The sequence below is a fragment of the Sparus aurata genome, chromosome 24, assembly GCF_900880675.1.
Source record: "Sparus aurata chromosome 24, fSpaAur1.1, whole genome shotgun sequence".
Lineage (NCBI taxonomy): Eukaryota > Metazoa > Chordata > Actinopteri > Spariformes > Sparidae > Sparus > Sparus aurata.
Window position 1 is genome coordinate 10,951,869 of NC_044210.1, and position 18,294 is coordinate 10,970,162.

The window sequence follows — 18,294 nt, forward strand, 5'->3', positions numbered from 1 at the left end:
TAAAATGTGAAACCACGCACCTGTGAGCAGCTTTGTTAGCGAGTTGTTTCTGTGATTGACGCCGAAGAAACTTTAATTTATGAAACCCCCTCAAACAATTGTTGGGCTTATTGAGTTGTTGATATGGGTTCTTTCACTGGCAGTGCCTTTTTCTTCGAAAGTGGAGCCCAGCTGATTAAATCTAACACATTGTCTGCAGAAAGAAAAGAAAACAGCTTGCCTGTTTGCATATATCACAGGAGGATTCAACCCATTTAAAATCCTAAAGGTCCTGAAAACGTTTTAACTCTTTCTTAAACGACTTCTAACTCTGAGCGATGGAATCCTACATGAGCGCAAACATTTCTGATGGAAGTTTCCACATTAGTCATTTTCTGTTTATTTGTGTTTGCTCTTCTAATTGCTGCTTTGAGGTTGGCGTGGCTCATTTGGAAGAAGGCGATGTCACAAATGTAAATGCGCCAGTCACACCATAGTTGAAGTGTGGCAACAGTTGGTAGATTGTGTGTTTATGCTGCTGTCAGTCAGATTGAATAAAACTACACCCACACAGTCCTGACAAAGTAGAAGAGCGGAGTGGTTTTTTTTTTTTCTTAGTACTTCAACTAAAAAAACAAGTTTTCAAGGTCTTGACTATATTATAACTTTAACAGTTTCTTTTCTCTAGTTTTACTCCATTTACAACTGGTAACACATTCAAATTGAATCAAGAAGCAAGTTTCTGCAAGGACATCTGTTAACAAGTATTTTATACTTTTTTTAAAGCCTTCTTACTATTTATTGTATGATTTTTTCTGTGTGTGTTTGTGCGCGCGCGTGTTTTTACTATTTGATCGTCCCACTGTAGATGAAAGCTCTTTGAATTTAATTTGCTTTCACCACTTTTGTGTCTTAGATAATAATTTCATCAGGAAACACTCAATGTGTGTAAATTTAACAGTGTTTGAACCTGAAACGTGATCAATTATGAACCGAGGTTTGATTTAAATGCAGCATAAATGTTGAACACATTTCCGATTTTCCTACACTGCTCGGATGTGAATATTTAGGAGCGCTTCTGGTGCATCAAGACAACAGTTAGCAGAGAGTTATTCCTCAGCTCAACCACTGCAAAGGAAGAGGTTGCAGCAAGATGGTGGATTTAAAAGCTTAGACAATAGAGAAAACACGATGGAAATGCAATATATTGGTTTGTTTTTCTGCATTTATCTGAGGCAGGTAACATACTCCTCATCACTCCACACAGATCTGATGCTTTTATTTCGTAAATGTGCATGTAAACATTTACACATTGTAAGGCACCAAAACAGCAAAGGCAGGGATAGTTTAAGTTTTATTTAGCCGAACAAAAACACATCAGCAAAGGCAAAAGTATCTACAAATTAGTACCTAATCTGGGCCCTTTAATATTAATGAGGTCAACTAAACAATAATGGAACAGATGTCTGATCTAATCTACTAATCTAGAACTAAATAGTTTACTTCCCCAATCAATTCTCTCATATTGGGAAAAACTAGCTCTCCTGACCAATACAATCTGACTGGATGGCTTCATTACATTACATTTATTTTGAAAAAGTCTAACTGTAACAAACAAAACAATATTTTGATTGTGCAACTCTGAATTCAGAACCTTGAAAGAAACTTGAAAGTACAAGACAATCTACATTCCCACCCCCCTGCAATATTTCACATCATTGCACAAGTCTGATTTGGTTGAAATTTGGTTGAAAAGATATTGCTTTCTCTATATTAAGCCACCCGCTCAATAGAAATGTGTCCACACAAACACTCAGTGATCCAGGTGATGGTGCACTGCAGGGTTTGATTACCATCGAGGGGAGGTGCGTTCCGACGAAGGTATGAGCCACCAGGGTGAAATCAAAGTAAACTACACTAACGTTCTGGTGTTTTTCAGCTTATCTGACCAGTGTTCACTTTCACAGTCGCCGCCCCATTCCTCCTAATATTATGATCATACAGCATATAAACACACATGTTAAGACGTCGGTCAGAATCATATCGCCCTCGGTCCTCAGATTAGCTCTGACTTTACATAAATTCACGTTCTGGTGGTCAGCTTACCTGTACTGAACAATGCAGGCCCCTAAAGTGGACTGTGTGTCTGGAGTTGACATCATCATTTGCTCTGCTGATCCATGTCTACACTTCAGCCCGCGACCAGCATCACCTCAAAAGTGGCAAACAGGAAATTGTAGCAACTTTAAATCTAAATGCTAATTGAGGTTGTACTGCATGTAATGGTTTGAGTTTTCAGAGTGGAAGTAAGTGCGGCGGACCAGCACTGCCATCAGATTTTGCTTTGTTTTTTTACACAACATGAGCTCAGAAACCACAATTCAGCTGCCACACTGAAATAGTGTGCAGATGGGTTGTCCTTTTTTTTTAACTCACATTTTTATCCTTGCTAATGGCGTATCTCTACGATTACTGAATTAATTTGCACAATATTTGGTACAGCCATTCTTGTTCCCCTCAGGAAGAATTATATTACATTGAATTGTATTAACATATCATTTAACATCATTATCAGGTAAGTCTTAAGTATCAGTGTCAAGTTGACTGATTTTTTCTGCAATATTTAAATACCCTTTTCCTGTGTTTACCAACATGCAAATGTTAGCATGCTAACACCCTAAACCAACATGGTAAACATTATAGTCTTACCCTTAACCTGGGGATGGACGGTCGGATAAGTAGGACATTCATCCAGGGGATTGCTGTTCTAGTACAGTGTAAAACCAGAAGTTGGTGAGATCTTTTAACCTGGTAATGTATAATATACACAGTGTTGGGGAGTAACGAATTACATGTAACGACGTTACGTAATTTAATTACAAAATTTACGTAATTGTAATCCGTTACATTACTGGGAGAAAATATGTAATTAAATTACAGTTGCTTTTGGAAATATCAATGATTACAACTTAAAGGAGAACTTCGGTCGATTTAAACATGCAGCTTCATTGCTCAAGCTACCCTTGACTTGCGAGTACCGAAGACGCGAACAAATTTGGTCCAGCCAGTACAGAGCTCCTTGAACGGAGATGTAGCATTGAACGCTAACTGCATGGGGTCAGAACTTCACGCTGTGTTTTAAGCATCTTAACATGCTCCACATCTCACACCAGAAGTTATGCAACATCAGCAGACACCTTAGCACACAGCACTGTAGCGTGTATGACTCAAACTGAATAAAAAAGTAGTTAAAACAGTGTGTTTGTGCAAGGAGCTACTTACCTGTTTGTTGACATCCGTGTGTTCCGGTAGCTAGACCAAACTAGTCAATCCGTCGAGCGTGCACTTACTCCCTCACTGGCGGAGACGGAAACGTATTCCAGCATTTTCGTGTGTATGTTCATAATGTACATGTCCATGTTACAACCTGTCATGAGCCATGAGCCTTACAATAGCCTGTTAAGCCTGTTAAGTGCACACTCGATGGATATGCTAGTTTGGTCTAGCTACCGGAAGACGCGGATGTCAACAAACAGGTAAGTAGCTCCTTGCACAAACACACTATTTTAACTACTTTTTTATTCATTTTGAGTCATACACGCTACAGTGCTGTGTTGTAAGGTGTCTGCTGATGTTGCATACCTTTTGGTGTGAGATGTGGAGCATGTTAAGATGCTTAAAACACAGCGTGAAGTTCTGACCCCATGCAGTTAGCGTTCAATGCTACATCTCCGTTCACGGAGCTCTGTAATGGCTGGACCAAATTTGTTCGCGTCTTTGGTACTCGCAAGTCAAGGGTAGCTTGAGCAATGAAGCTGCATGTTTAAATCGACCGAAGTTCTCCTTTAAGTTACATTTGAAAAATCGGCGCAAAAGCTCGGATTTATCAAATAGTTTTTCGCCCCCCTGGATTCATGTTTGTTTTTAGTTTTTTTACATATCAACATCCTCCTTCCAAAATTATCACTTGTGATTGGCTCTCTCTGGTCATGTGCCATTCAACTCAACCGACAAACCGTACGGCAGCAGTCAGACTCAGCAGCAACGGTGTCAGCGGCGCACAAGATGTTCCTGGGCTGGAAATACAAAAAACACTTCATACAGACAGAAACCAGGCTTCCCTGTATTACAAAGGTGGCTCTCTTTTAGCCCGACTACATCACCATGGTAACTTATGCTTAGCTCATAACCTGGTCCCGACCAGGTTCTGTTCAGAGTTTAATCATAAAATCAGCTAGAAAAGCGCCGCTGTTTCACTATTTAACTCATTTACCGCTGGCGTGACCTTTACTTTGAAAGTCCAGTGGAGCTGGATCAGAACGGAGCATTTGTACGGAGGGAGAGATCGCGCTGATCCGCTGCTGTTTACTTTCTCTCTGAGCGTCTCTGCCTACAGATGTTCAGCTGAGGGGATACGCTGCTCAGCTGATGATCCGACTCGCCTCAGGAGGTCATTTATTAGGCTATAGCCTATTTACTTTTATATACAGTCAGTCACCACTGAAAGAAGTTGTGCGCTCGCAGCAGGACAGATAATTTAACTTAATGTGGCCATGAATATATTAATTGTTCCGCGTGTTGCCCAAACGCAAATCTTGCAAACTCTGTTTTCTCACATTTAAAAAGGTCTTTGTACAGAGACAACATGAGATTTGCTTGTAGCTACAGCACCTAAAAAACCCACTGTATCCTATTTTCATACACACATCAGCCTCGCTTTCAATAAAACACACACTGGCATTTTATAATTGCGATCAGTGAAATATATGAAAACAATATAAAACTGTTTAAAACAACAGTTGTTGTTGCTCTAAAGCTTCATATTTAAAAGCAGCTCAATGTAGAGCTGTCAGAAATTAAAATCAGCCTCCTCTTGTCATATTTGCAGCAACACTGTTGCTTCAGGCTGTGATCAGGCTTTTTCGTATCGCTCATACTCTCTCCATTAAAACAACCTGCTCATCTTGGCTGAAATCAGCCCGTTGTCGCTCCATTTAGTGAGGAAGTGAGCCTCCTTCGCCGTACAGGCCTAAGGTCAGACTCATAATATATGGTTAAACCTTTGAACTGAAAGGTTTGCACACTATAGGTCTTAAAATGTGAAAATGGTTAGCAGTTGAGAGATTTCATTCAAAATTAAGAAAAGTAATCATAATGTAATTAAATGTAATTAGTTACATTACTTTGAGAAAGTAATTGAAATAGTTACACTACTGTTACATTTTCAACAGGGTAACTTGTAATTGTAACCAACTACATTTCCAAAGTAATCTTCCCAACACTGAATATACATCACATACAGAAGATGAAGTAAGTTACTTACATAAAACCTGTTGTAAATTAAAATACAATAGTGGTAAAGTGATTGTAACCCAAACCATGACTAAACTAAACCTTAACAAATAGTTAGGACTGTAGGATGAAGGTCCCGTCATTTGGGAGAGGCTGGTTATTGTCCAATAATTTCAATTATCAATTAATTAGCTGATTATTTTTCACAATTTCATTGTTTAGTGACATCTTCAAATAGCCTTTTTTGACCAGCCAACAGTCCAAAACTCAAAGACTCTTCATTTACTGTCAGAAATTGACAAGATAGCAGAAGATCCTAACATTAAAGGAGCTGGAGCCAGACAGCGTTTGACATTTATGCTTGATAAATGACTCATCTGAAGCCTGAATCCTGAACAGGAAACAGTTGAGTTTAAGTCATTACACACTAAAAGAAAACTTAAAATTGTTCAAAAAGTAAACCATTATAATAATAATAGCACATTAAACTCAATCAACGGTCCATATGTTGAAAAACCTTCGTCACTACATCTGTCATGCTCTCCAATGATGTCAGCTCACAGCCTAAGATGTAAACCATTCCCTCGGGTCTGTATTAAAGCATCCCTGACAGCAACTTTCAACGCTGCTATAATCGAACAATCTTTTTCTTTTAAGTGGAAAAAAAACAACCAAACAACCAAAAAACAACTTGTGGAAATAACCACGATTGAAAGACAATTTTTATGATCGCCTCTGTGGCTAAGTGGAATCCCACATGGAATCCCATGTAGAGATGGCCACTTATGAAACATTATCTGTCCATTGAGGTTGTTATTCACACTGTTGAACACAGATCAACAGAGACTCACTGATATCTTACTGGTTTAATTCTAGTTTCTAGTTTTTTTTGTATTTATAAGATAAGCAGAGTCTATAAAAAACATGCCCTCCAGCAATATTGTCTGATGGTAATTTAAACAATCCTATATTAGACCTCTTCTTGCTTTTGTGCGCGGACAATATATATGATAATGTAAATATATTCTTGTTGTTTATTTCACCTTGGGGTGTTTTTCTTGGACAGTCATGCACAGAATTATTTTTCTCCCCGTTGGAAGCAGTTTTTTTTCCCCTCCCCGGTGGCACAAATCAATTAGCTTCACCTCTTTAGTTTCACCTTCTATTTGTTCTAATTGTCTCAGAACTGAAGAGAATCTAACCACCTCAAGGTAAGATTTTAAAGGCTTCATATTGTGGATGACATGTTCCTTTTAGTTGCACGACAAAAGCCAGAAAACGATGTGTGAAATCTTGCGATTTAGCCGTGAGTCACCTAATCTGGAAAATATGCATTTGGAGGCGACAAGAGCATCTGAAACCTGTTGAACTGTGATCTGAGGGACGCGTACAAAACGCTGTGATAAATGTTGCTGCTTGAAGTCATGTAGAAATGTGCCTGGAGACAACAATTAGCAGTATCCTTGACTGGAAAATCCCTGTGTATGTGTGTGTTTTCCTTGGCGCGAGTCTGTCCGCACTTGTGGCTCACTGAGAGAGACTGTGAAACGCTCAGAGATATGAATTAAATAGATATGTTTCACAGCTTCCTGCCTGTGAAATTGCTGATAGCATTCTGCAGTGCAGCTGACCTCTGTAGATCATCTCAGTTTACATCTTGTCATAAGGAACTTTAAAGCCGTCTCATTTGTTTTCTTTGTTTTGTTTTTTTTTATGGTTAGAAAGCTGTTGTGTAAAGATTCTGTAGTACTAGATAAACAGCCCTCCATCCCATTTGCCTGCTTGTTCATACGTCCCAGAGGTAGATGAAAGCTGGGGTGCAGAAAATAACCACCTCTTGTTTTTCGATATTTTTTTCCGTCAGAAGAATACATTTAGTTTGCCTCCAGTCTACGCTTACATATACACGTCTGTGTTCTTGGCCGGAAACGAGGTTGTCTCAAAACAATGTGAATGTGCTGATGTTTTCTGCAGTAGATTTAACGACCTGAAGGTAGTCGAGTTTTTCAAAAGGCTGAGGTCAGGCTGCCAAAAGAGGAAAACAAGATGTGCAAGAAAGAAATGTCTTTGTCTTTGCTACCATCAAAATGTTGAATTGACTAGTATTTATTTAAAAATGCATCATCTAACTCCTCTCAACATTGAAAATTCACAATTTATAAAAATGCCAGTATTGTTCCAATCAAGTTTAAGTCAACAAACAAACATGATGTCTCCTCCTTCACTGAAAAGTCTATTCTCACTGTATGTCAATGGGAGGGTTCAAGTTTCCATATCATTCTTGTGTACAACACAAACTGGATAGGTCAACTTGCCACTGTTCCCAAAGTTAGATGACAGTTGCGGCACAATATGGTCATACGGGACCTTCATTGTATCGTCACAGTTTGGTTAGGTTCAGGCGTTGACACTACTTTGTTAGGATTAGGCACTTAAACTACTTGGTTAGGTTCAGACACTATACTGAGTGATGTTTAGGAGCTATAACTACTTGGTTAAGTTTAGGCTCTAAACTACTTGGTTAGGTTTAGGCCTTAAAAAACTTGGTTAGGGTTAGAAATGATCATTTTATTGCTAACCTTGCTTGTCACCACAAACACAGATGTAAAATGTCCCCGTAACCCTGAAGTCTTTTTTTAAATGATCCAGCTGGTTAACGATAGGCAGACCTCTCGGCTAGCTGTGACACCACCATCACCTACTCGCCCTGAAAGTCAGCTCACCTCCATGTGATGTGAATGTGATATGACATTGTATTGACATTGTACTGCAGAACCCTCGAATACCAACATTTTGATCTGGCAACTGTCCCATTGCACACTATGGATTAAGGCACAGAGGTGATGGCATACAGTTGATTGCTTTGAATTAGTATTGACTTAAGCCAATAAATCAATCAGCGTTTAAGATGAAGATTCTGATTGGTGTAAATTAAAAAATTACCTTTCAAATGAAATTCTTTGACATTTACTTAAAACCTTACAAAGATCATATTTATCAGAGTCGATTGGTTGGTGAGCATGCGCTATACACAATCCACCAAGTAGGCTACAGTACACGGCGCCCAATAGAATACGCCAGTGTCTTAATTATATTTTCCTCAGAGGCCAGCTAATTCTCCTATCCTGGAATACTGCCTGGCCTTGGGTTAGCTGTTGTTTCAATTAGCTTGTGACAATTTAATTAAATGTTATTTTAATTTGATTAAATACAGACCCTTGGGGCTTTTAGGGCCCAAGTGCCTGGACTTAAACTTTGCAATGTCTATAACTCTGTAATTCTTCTCTGTTATGCCAATACATATTAATTCAGTCAGACAGCTGATGTTTTTTTGTCACTAACCAAAAGTAGCTGTGAGTCACAGCACTCATCCATTCATGTGCCACTGGCTCCTGCCAGCAAAAACAAGACAGTACAATAAATGTGTCACGTCGCCTGTTATCTCAGACACTTCCAGAGTGAAAATACGTGGTCAGTAGTAAAGGCTGAAAGAGATGCAATTTGCGGTTGGCTGTTTACCAAATCACCAAAATGCAAGGTTGTCTTTCTTTAAACTGTCTCCTGTCCTCAGATCAGATCGTGCGACTGGTGTGCCATCTTTTGTGGCATTGATCCTCTTTTGTAATGAAGTCGCCCAATTGAGGAATTCAATTGAGGAAATTCAGTCACAGAAGCTGACACCTTTAAACACATCTAGTTCTGATTTGTTTTCATAGCTGATGGTGGGTTTGTGTCTGACATGGTGGCATTTTAAGTTTTTGTAGAGGCAGTAGGGATAAAATAAATATTGATTAATTAAAAGGAATGAATAATGAAGACAGGAGCATTCTAAATTTTTGACACACAGACATGACACATCAGCAGAACAATCTTTACAGTGGTGGCAGAAGGATATTCATCTGTAAATGTGTTCAGAATTCACACAAAGGTTGAGCTTCTTATATCAAAATAATACTTGTTCTTCTATTTTAAAGTAATCCACTTGATTGTTGCCGCTGCAATACAAACAGGAACTGCTGGTGTCCAAAGCAGCGTGACTTCCCGGGATGTGATGTCTCACCTCTGTGTGATAAATGTTGATCAACTGAAGACACTCTTTCACATTGTTACACACTCTACCCCATGCTGCCGCTACACTTCTGGATTGTAGTTTTTCAGTGCAATATAGCAATATCAGCTCGTAGAACCAGAACAACCTTTTGTAATATTGTGAGTTGAATTTCATCAAAGCTTTATCTCATGGATTATGGTTTGAGGGGTGAAGAGTTGTTCTTTATTATTGTTGATGTTCTGTCATGCTTGCTTTGTGTTTTATATATCTTGATGCTTCTTATAATGGCTAGGTGTCCCATATGTGTTGCTTTAAATCTGCAGTGTAATAAGACTTTCCATCCAGTAAGCAGATTTTAGGGAAAGAGACCAAAACTTTTCATAAACTTTCACTGTCGTGCAGTGCAGATAAAGTAAAGTAAACCACCAAATCATACAGTATTGTTTGATTAATTTAGGTTCATAGTTTTGGATTTATTTTTCATATTTTGTGAGCAGAAGAACTTATAAATACACATATGAGTGGCAACATCTAACAACTTCCAGTTTAGATCCTATCCACTTCCAGTATCAATCTGAATTCCCATATTGTAAAGTAAACAGATACAGATGGTAGCTTATTGTCACACCCCTTCTAAACCCAACAGCCTGTCCAAAAGCATCCCTAGATGCACTTTCGGCAGCCTACACATTTTTTAGTAGGTCTCATGATTGTTATTTTGCTCTTTTTGTTTTTAAAGGCGTCCACTTCCCAGCTGCCATATGTGATAATAAACAGAATCTCTTTAGGGGTTTAGACTTTTGGTCAAAATAAAAAGAACAATTTGAAAATCATTCTGGGCTCCAGGACATTTTTTATGAGTGTGTTTCACTCTTTTTTGCCACCTCATAAGATAGAATTATGAAGAAAATATGGCATATTCATCAATAATGAATAACTGTTATACACAGACCTATATTGTATTTTTGAATATGTTATGTTATCTTGTGAGTTAGTTAAAGATGTGTTCCATTAAAAAAACAGGAAAACAGGAAAACACTCAGCACGTACGTAACTTCATTTGAGAAAATTCAATGTACAAGAAAAAAATAGACTGGTCTCTGTGAAAGCAAGAGTCTAGTTTCAAAGATGTAAAACCTGCTGGTCTCCACCAGTGGCGCCCCCTAAAGGCCATGGTCCTCACTGATACAATTGTTAGCATCCCACGCCAGCAACACCCCTACAGCTCTTTGCTAGCAGCCCACATAAAAAGAACAACTGGGCCTTGAGTTTGACACCAGTGGTGTGGATACGTTTAGTTTAATTATATAGGATGACAAACAATAATCTGCGGCGTGTTTTGCAGTAGCTCGCGGCTGGTAAGTGTGGGTGATGATTGTCAGCACACCACAAAAAGCAGCTATACTTACTTGGCCTAAACTGTAATCTACTGCAGAGTTGATAGTCAAGTGCAGTCTACCCTTGCTTACACAAGCACTGGAATAAATGAATAAACTTTATTCCCCCTCTTCTGTCTGTCACATCAAGGCTACATGTCCTTATCACAGATGTAATATTTGATTTTCTTTATTCATAGAAATTTAAATGGTAACCTTGCAGTGACATAACCCTTTAAAGGTGAAAAAAGACCAACTGTCCTTCGTTTGAAGGACGCAAAATGATTCATCTGTGTGTCTGAAGAGAAGTTGTGGAAAGATTGCAATACTAACACACACACGCAGAAATGAGTCAGAGGAGTAAGTTTGACATTCTGGTCACATGCTCGCGGAGGTGATTGTACTCGTAGCCATCACTGTTTGCTGAAAATGAAAAGGAGCTTGTGTGTTTGAGGGTTTATACCGATCAGTTCTGCCCGAGACACACTATAGTCAGTCAGCGGAGTAGTGGTGGTGTGTGTTTGTATTTGTGTGTGGATGTAAATCCCAGTTTGTGTTGGAAGGAGATGAAAAGATACATTTGTGCTAAAACAAATCAGGGCTGAGTGCGCTTCAGGAGCAGCCTGTGATTTCACACTTATTTGTTGGCAGATGTAGGGAACAGGCTGCCCTTCATGTTACCCCAAATACTACAGTCACAGTGATTCGGTACATTAAGAAGGGTTTATTTTTATTATTTATTCATTTCAGGAACAATCAGCACTCACAGCAACAGACTGTAAGGTGAGCTACAGTGGCTTAAACACGTCATCGTCACTAATCTCATGTGTTATTTGCAAATAGCACGGGACGATGAGGTTGGTTATCAAACTAGCACGTGGCAGAACAGATAGCAAAAATCATGGAAATAAAGTTTGGATGAACCAAAGGCGTGAATAAGAATCTCTGCATCAGCCATGGACAGGACAGGCTTCATTTTAACTATGTTGCACAGTTGTTAAAAAAAAGTGATGTTGAGGGAAGAATCAAAACGAAACAGTAGAGAGTCTGGGCTTTTAACCTCACACTTCAGTGTCAAATTCAATCATTGTAACAGATACAGGGTCAATGACCGGCAGCATGGTTTCATCTGAATTTAAGAGCATGAAATGACGTGCCACCCAGGATTTCATAGCAGATAAACAGGCCCCTAGATTACGAGTTTGAGCATGATCGTCTGCTTCATACTCAAACACATACAACTGAGTATCATCAGTGTAGCAGTGAATTTGTTCTCTCTGACAGATAACCAGCAATCAAATATCTATAAAATGCTAAAACAGGTTGCCATATATATGTGTGTGTATATATATATATATATATATATGTATATATATATATATATATATATATATATATATATATACATACATACACACATACTTGGGTGGTTATTAATATACCTGTGCGGACCATTCAAGTTACATCATGTATGTGTATATATAAGTACGGTACGATTTTAAGCATGCAAGAGCCGGGCCAGAAACCAACAAAATTGTGCTTTTACAACTAATGGTAGCACAGCTAAACATTAAAAACAGTATGTAAATAACTCATTTCGGTCAAGGAACCCAAAGAAGAGGGAAGGGTCATTACGTCACTGAATATTTCTACGATGCCAGGCTGCGGTGACAATTGTATCAAAGTCTATGGGAGATGCATGGAGAAACAAACTAAAACTCAACATATCAATGTTGTGTGACTTCTGATGAAGAAATGCCTCCACAGAGTGAAAGAACACTCTTCAGTTTCGGCACCACAGTCCATCTTTGTTTGTTCCTCCTGATCAGTGCCTTATACACACCCAGTTACTGAAAACTTCTAACTTAACCAAACAAATTCCAGACCATGCAACACGCTGTGCAGCTGTTATAGTATTGGATGTTCTGTCCTATCTTGTTCCAGGAGCAAATTATGGATTTTTTTTTTTAACGAAAAGCAATATTTGTTAAAAGGATTTATTGCCAGAGGGGGTGCTCCAGCATCTACAATTTAAATTTTTAATCAACTGTGAATAATTCCTCTATTTGCATTATATATTTCATTGTGCGAAATATCAAGCAATTTAAGTAGTCATGCTGTTAAAGCAGACTTCATTTTGTTATTTTCACTGGAGACACACAACACAATCCCAGCATGGCCACAATTTATAGAAGCATCCCTGTTTTTATAGGATTGAATGTGTTTCAGGGGTTTGCAGCAGCAGCAGCAGCAGCAGCGCAGCAGCAGCAGCAGCAGCAGCAGCAGCAGCAGTGGTTTGTTCTCAACAAAGAAAAGAAAACCTTGGTATAAATCAGTCAATCCCTCAAGTGTACCGCATAGAACACATTTTCAACTGTAGATCCAAAGAAATAGATGTCACAGTTCAGCCTAAGGACATAAAATGGATATAAAAACATTATTCAGATATGAACAGCTTCTGGATTTTTTTTTTTTTTGGGGCGGTAAAACTTGATTTACCCAAAGTCAGACAAACGTCACACCACTTCTTCTCAGAGCCATAACTCTGGCTGATAAGAACAGACAAGATCAGTACTGATCAAGGTTAAACATGTTAAGAAATAATACAAAGCGGAGCTTTCTATCACTGAACATCTGGCTCTGGGTTGTCGTCAGAATCGGACTTCTTTACTTTTGTATCAGTGTTATTTAGGTGATTGTTTTATGTGGCGTGACAAGGACGGGCTTTAGGAGGCAGACAGGCTTTGGGGTAAAAATAAAGATTACATTGTCAGAGCTCCAGACTGACTTTCCACAAGAAGCTACGAACATTTTAGGAGCCGCTAAATCATCACGCAACACTTTACACTATTTTTGCCAAGTTTATTGGTTTCAACAGATTTGATGTGATATCGTGTTGACCCATCCATCCACCTCAGTTTGCCTTCTCTGTGTTCGTTCTGTAACACCGTCACCCGACCTTCATCTCTGCTCCATCACAATTGCTGCACCACACTTGATCATAAGGAGCACTTGCCTAACCACTGATGCTGGTGTTATTCTTCTGAGGACGGTCTAGTCATTTTCCCCTTATTTTGAACATGTCCTGTTCAGTTTCTACCATTCATTTCCTGCTCCGACCCAACCACGGTTATCGACACAGTCCTAAAAAGCAGAAATTAGTGCCAAACATGGGACTTTGGATTGGTTATCATGTAGCAGCCTCGTTTGTGAGAGTGCTGCGACTTCACTGATGTCGATGCCACTGAGTTATATTGTTGTCACAACAGGTCATATGTCAAGGTCCTCCTGTGCAACTCCCCGGTCCAGCTCATCTTGTTCAATGGTACTTGAGAGTCTTTGGATCGAAGGACACCAGAAAACGCTGCCGTCTGCTCTGTTCAAAGATCCATGAAATCAGCGGGACCGAAAAGAAAACGTTTGGATTTGATTAGCTGTGGAATCAATAAAACATCTACCCTCGATCGAGTCTTTTTGAGCGAGCGGCAACCCCGTCTCAGCGTGCGCACACTCCTGACGATTCTTCAGTCGTGAGCGCAGGCCGCTTTCTGAGGGTTCAAGTGGATTCCTCTGAGAGCTGCAATTAAGGGAACGTCAATTCTGCCTAGAGAACACCCGAAGAACTGTTTTTTATTGTTGGAGTGTGCTGGAAATATGGAGGAGGGCGTCGTTGAACGGACAAGAGGGAGATGTTTTTTGAACAGGTGTGAGTGGGCAGAAAGAGAAGGAGCCTCTGTTTGTTTACGAGTGTGTTCTGTTTTCCCAGCGTGGCGATATTAAAATGTGCATATGCTTCTTATTTGGCCGCGTTCCTCCCCCCCCCCGTTCTTTTATCTGCGATCATCTGTGGTCTCTTCACTTATCACCTACGCCCACACGCAGTCAACAAGCCATTCAAGTAACACATCTTCTCCCGACGCGCACGCACACGGTGTGGAGAATGACTCAATAACAGCGAGTCTCAGGACGATGCCGAGAGGCGTAGGTCGAGGGCAGGGAGGGATGGGAAAAAGAGGCGGAGGGAGAAAAATACGAGACGAGAGAGTGTGTGTGTGTGTGTGTGCGTGTGTGTGTGTGTGTGTGTGTGGGAGAGAGAGAGAGCAGAGGAAGACGAGGAAAATGTGAGAAAATGAGACACTGATAGGAAGAGGTCGTTTCTCGGAAGATTGATAACTGAATTTCTTTATTGTAGAAAAGTGATTTTTTTTTTTCTTCACTTTTCTCTCCTACGTTGTGTTTATTTCTTCAGTTCTGGCTCATTTTCTACTATGTTCTTTCTCCGTCTCTTTTCTGTCTCACTGCCGGGGCGATAATGCATTTTAGATGCAGGGAGTGGGGGACATGGCAGGATTGTTGTAATAATGCATGATCGATGCAAGTGGAGAGATTTCTGCCACAGTAACGAGGACGGTAATAATGCGGGAAAGATTCATGATGTCATTTGTACATGACGCTGCAGGGGAAAAAAAAAAAAAAAAAAAAAAAAACACAAAGAAGAGACGCTTTTCTTTAAAGAAGCCCGTCTCCCCCATTGCTTAGTTGGTGTCTGTGTCCTTGCCCCTCTCCTGTCTTCGCCAATTCCTCTTATACTTTCTCATAATTACTCACCTCAGTGGGCTTTTTCTCCCTTTTTCAAACAATACTTACCATGCTAAATCAAGTGTTGCTTTAAAATTAGCCCAGATTAGCTGATCTTAAATCTGTTATGACACCTCTAATAAGCTCTGTGCATATGAAGGTCATTTGCAATATCCACGTTGAATTGAGGTAATTGATCAGATTCAAGTTAAGAGCCGCGGCCCTGCGGAGGCTGCCGAGGGGAAAATGTGCGTGTGAGTGAATAATGGGAGGATGAAAGTTTTGCGTAGAGTGATTCTTCGGCAACATTTGTTTAAATCTGTCATCCCGGGCAGTTATGCCAGATTGGCCGGGTTGGACTACTTTTTATGTAATTGTGTGGGTAGAAAATTATTTGGGCGGATAATTGTGGTGATTTGAGCCACTTTTTGTGCCGTTTTGGCGTCTTCCACCAGCAAGAAGTCAGGATGCATTAGTTCACACGGCTCAGTTTGACACATTAGCATCTGATGACCTACTCATGACTGATTCTGATGCCTAGCTTACTGTCATTCTGCAGCCCTGCAATGAAAGTGTTGCTAAAGCTTACATCTGAAATAAAAAAAAAAAACCATATGTATACATTTTACTGAAGCTCCCTGACATTATGGGTTTAAATTTTTTTAAAAACTACCTAAAATGTATGTTTTTTGTGCTGAAGAAGCACTTCAACTCCTCTTGCCGCGAAGGCTCAGAGAAGACTGTCACTGTATTCAGCCCGTAGCATTTTCCATGTGAAGTAACTGCGAGCTTGTAATCCCAGACTTATCGGCGCTGATAAAGAGCAACCTCTTGGGTATTAGCTGCTATCTTCACATTTAACGCAGGGCTGGTTTTGTGATTACTCGAGAGATGTCTCACTATACTCCCAGAAACTCTGACGTGGGCGTCGGCAAATGAAGCGCCGCGTCTTCCGTGCGAGGCCCCGAACCTTTGACATTTACACGGAACAAGTAAATTGACCTGATGTCACCTCCTGCAGTTGTTGCTCTCATTCGAGGCTTGGCTGTTCCTTTGCAGAAAAATGATCCGACACGCTCGCAGACTGCAGAAATCTGTCGCACATTATACATTTCATTTTGATTCAGCCGGTTAAAATTGACAATCGTGCGTGTGTCTTTGTTTTAGACTGGGAAACCGCCCGTGGAGGATCTGTTCTCAGACCTGTGTGATGGACGACGCCTGCTGGAGCTGCTGGAGGGGCTGTCAGGACACGCGCTGGTATGAACGCGCACACACACACACACACACACGTATGCACAAACACAGGGGCATGCTGTATTAACAGGCACAAACACACACACATCCACAAACAGAGAGGACAAACCCGACGCCAGAGTCATGCCAGACTTTTAACTCTCTGTCATCAAGAGTTTGGAGACGAGGATCCGGTGCAGATTGTCCGATGTCTGGACAGTTTATTTCACATTTGCAGCTACAGAGGCAGTATAAATAATGGAACCACTTGGAAACCCAAAAGGGCCCGTTACCTGAGGCGCGAATCACAAAGACTCAAGAAATGGTATTAAAACAAACCAAATTTTCAAAATAATTGGTTGATAAGAAGTCCTATCTGCCGTTAAATCCCATATTCAGCACCTTGAACGGCCGCTGCTAAAGGCTGATTAACCTTTATTGTAACTGAACACGTAATTATTTCAAATTAGCTTCAGTTATCAGCCTCGTTAACCAGAATCATGCAGGCAGGTCGAGTCCCATTTACCTGGGCAGAGGGTGGAAAGTAAAAAAGCTCTGTAAAGATGTATTTGAGATCGGCTCTGATTCTGGGTTCTGGGTGTACAAAGATATAATGCATATGACCGGTGGTAGAAGGGGTGGTTGACTTATCTAAAAAGATGGTATAGGGGTACATGAGACGGCAGTATAGCTGGAAACAAATGACATAAGCTGTACACAATGTTTTGCCCCACGGACAAGTTTCACATCACAGCTTTATGTCCCATATCCCACACTGTAAACGCTGCATTAACCTCAGCTTAACCTTAAACTAACCGTTTTCCCCGACCTGAATGCCGAAATCATTATTTGAGGAAAGAATAACGGGGGACTGAAGTGCCAAAGTGCCGAGATTAAAAAAAAACCCTAAGCGTATCCGTCCGTCCCCACACACACACACACACACACACCAAACACACCAAACACCGGCACATCCCACAGTCTTAATCAAACTTCCACTCCCACCTTGTTTTCTTGTCTCCCCTCCAGCTCTTCTTCACCTCCTCCACTCTGTCTGTTTCGCTGGAACCTCTCCCTCTCTCTTCCTCTTCTTCTGCTATGTTTTTTTTCTCTTTTTATTCTCTATCTCTCCGTCTTTCCATCACCTGTCTCTCCCCACTTTGTACCTCGTGGAGCGACATTATCATCTGTGTCCTTTGTTTGATTCTATCGCCTTCTTGTAATGGCGCACACACACACACACACACACACACACAAATGCCCACTTTTATTGTAATGTGGCTGTTTGTGGCGCTCGCGGACGCCCCTGAGCAAGGTCTGTTTATGCCTCAGTAATCTCCTCTGTCTGGTTTTATGTGTGTGTGTGTGTGTGTAGGTGAGGTTGGAGAGAGGATTCACGCGTGTTCACTCGCTCAACAATGTCAACCGCGCTCTGCAGATCTTGCAGAAGAACAATGTGAGTACGCGTGCACGCCGACGCACGTTTTCCCCCTTTTGTCCTGATTGTGTGTAAATATATGGATTCATTAATAAACATTAAATAAAGCGCCGGTCGGGCAACACAAGTGCTTGAATTAAGGTTTCTCTACATCTCCTCTCAAACTTTGTTCCCGTGTACCTCGTCTCTTTCACAATGTGTTTACTTCCCTGTCTAAGAAAAACATATATCTCTATCTCTTTTATGTTATTGTCTCACTTCTGTGTACATGTTTTTTGGCTGGCTCTTTTACTAGTTCTTCTTTTGTCTTTCTTCTCCTCTGGCCTGTTCTCCATTTTTTCTCC

The 18,294-nt window shown here is 40.4% G+C and overlaps 1 protein-coding gene across 4 annotated transcripts in view; it reads left to right on the forward strand.

The window, feature by feature from the left end:
• The window catches only part of dmd (dystrophin), a 303,308-nt gene that overhangs the window by 98,040 nt on the left and 186,974 nt on the right, over positions 1-18,294 (forward strand). For all 4 annotated transcript variants that reach the window (XM_030409547.1, XM_030409548.1, XM_030409549.1 and 1 more), the window contains exons 3-4: positions 16,444-16,536; positions 17,888-17,968. In XM_030409547.1, coding sequence (XP_030265407.1) covers positions 16,444-16,536; positions 17,888-17,968 — 174 coding nt within the window. The remainder of the gene's footprint in view (positions 1-16,443; positions 16,537-17,887; positions 17,969-18,294) is intronic.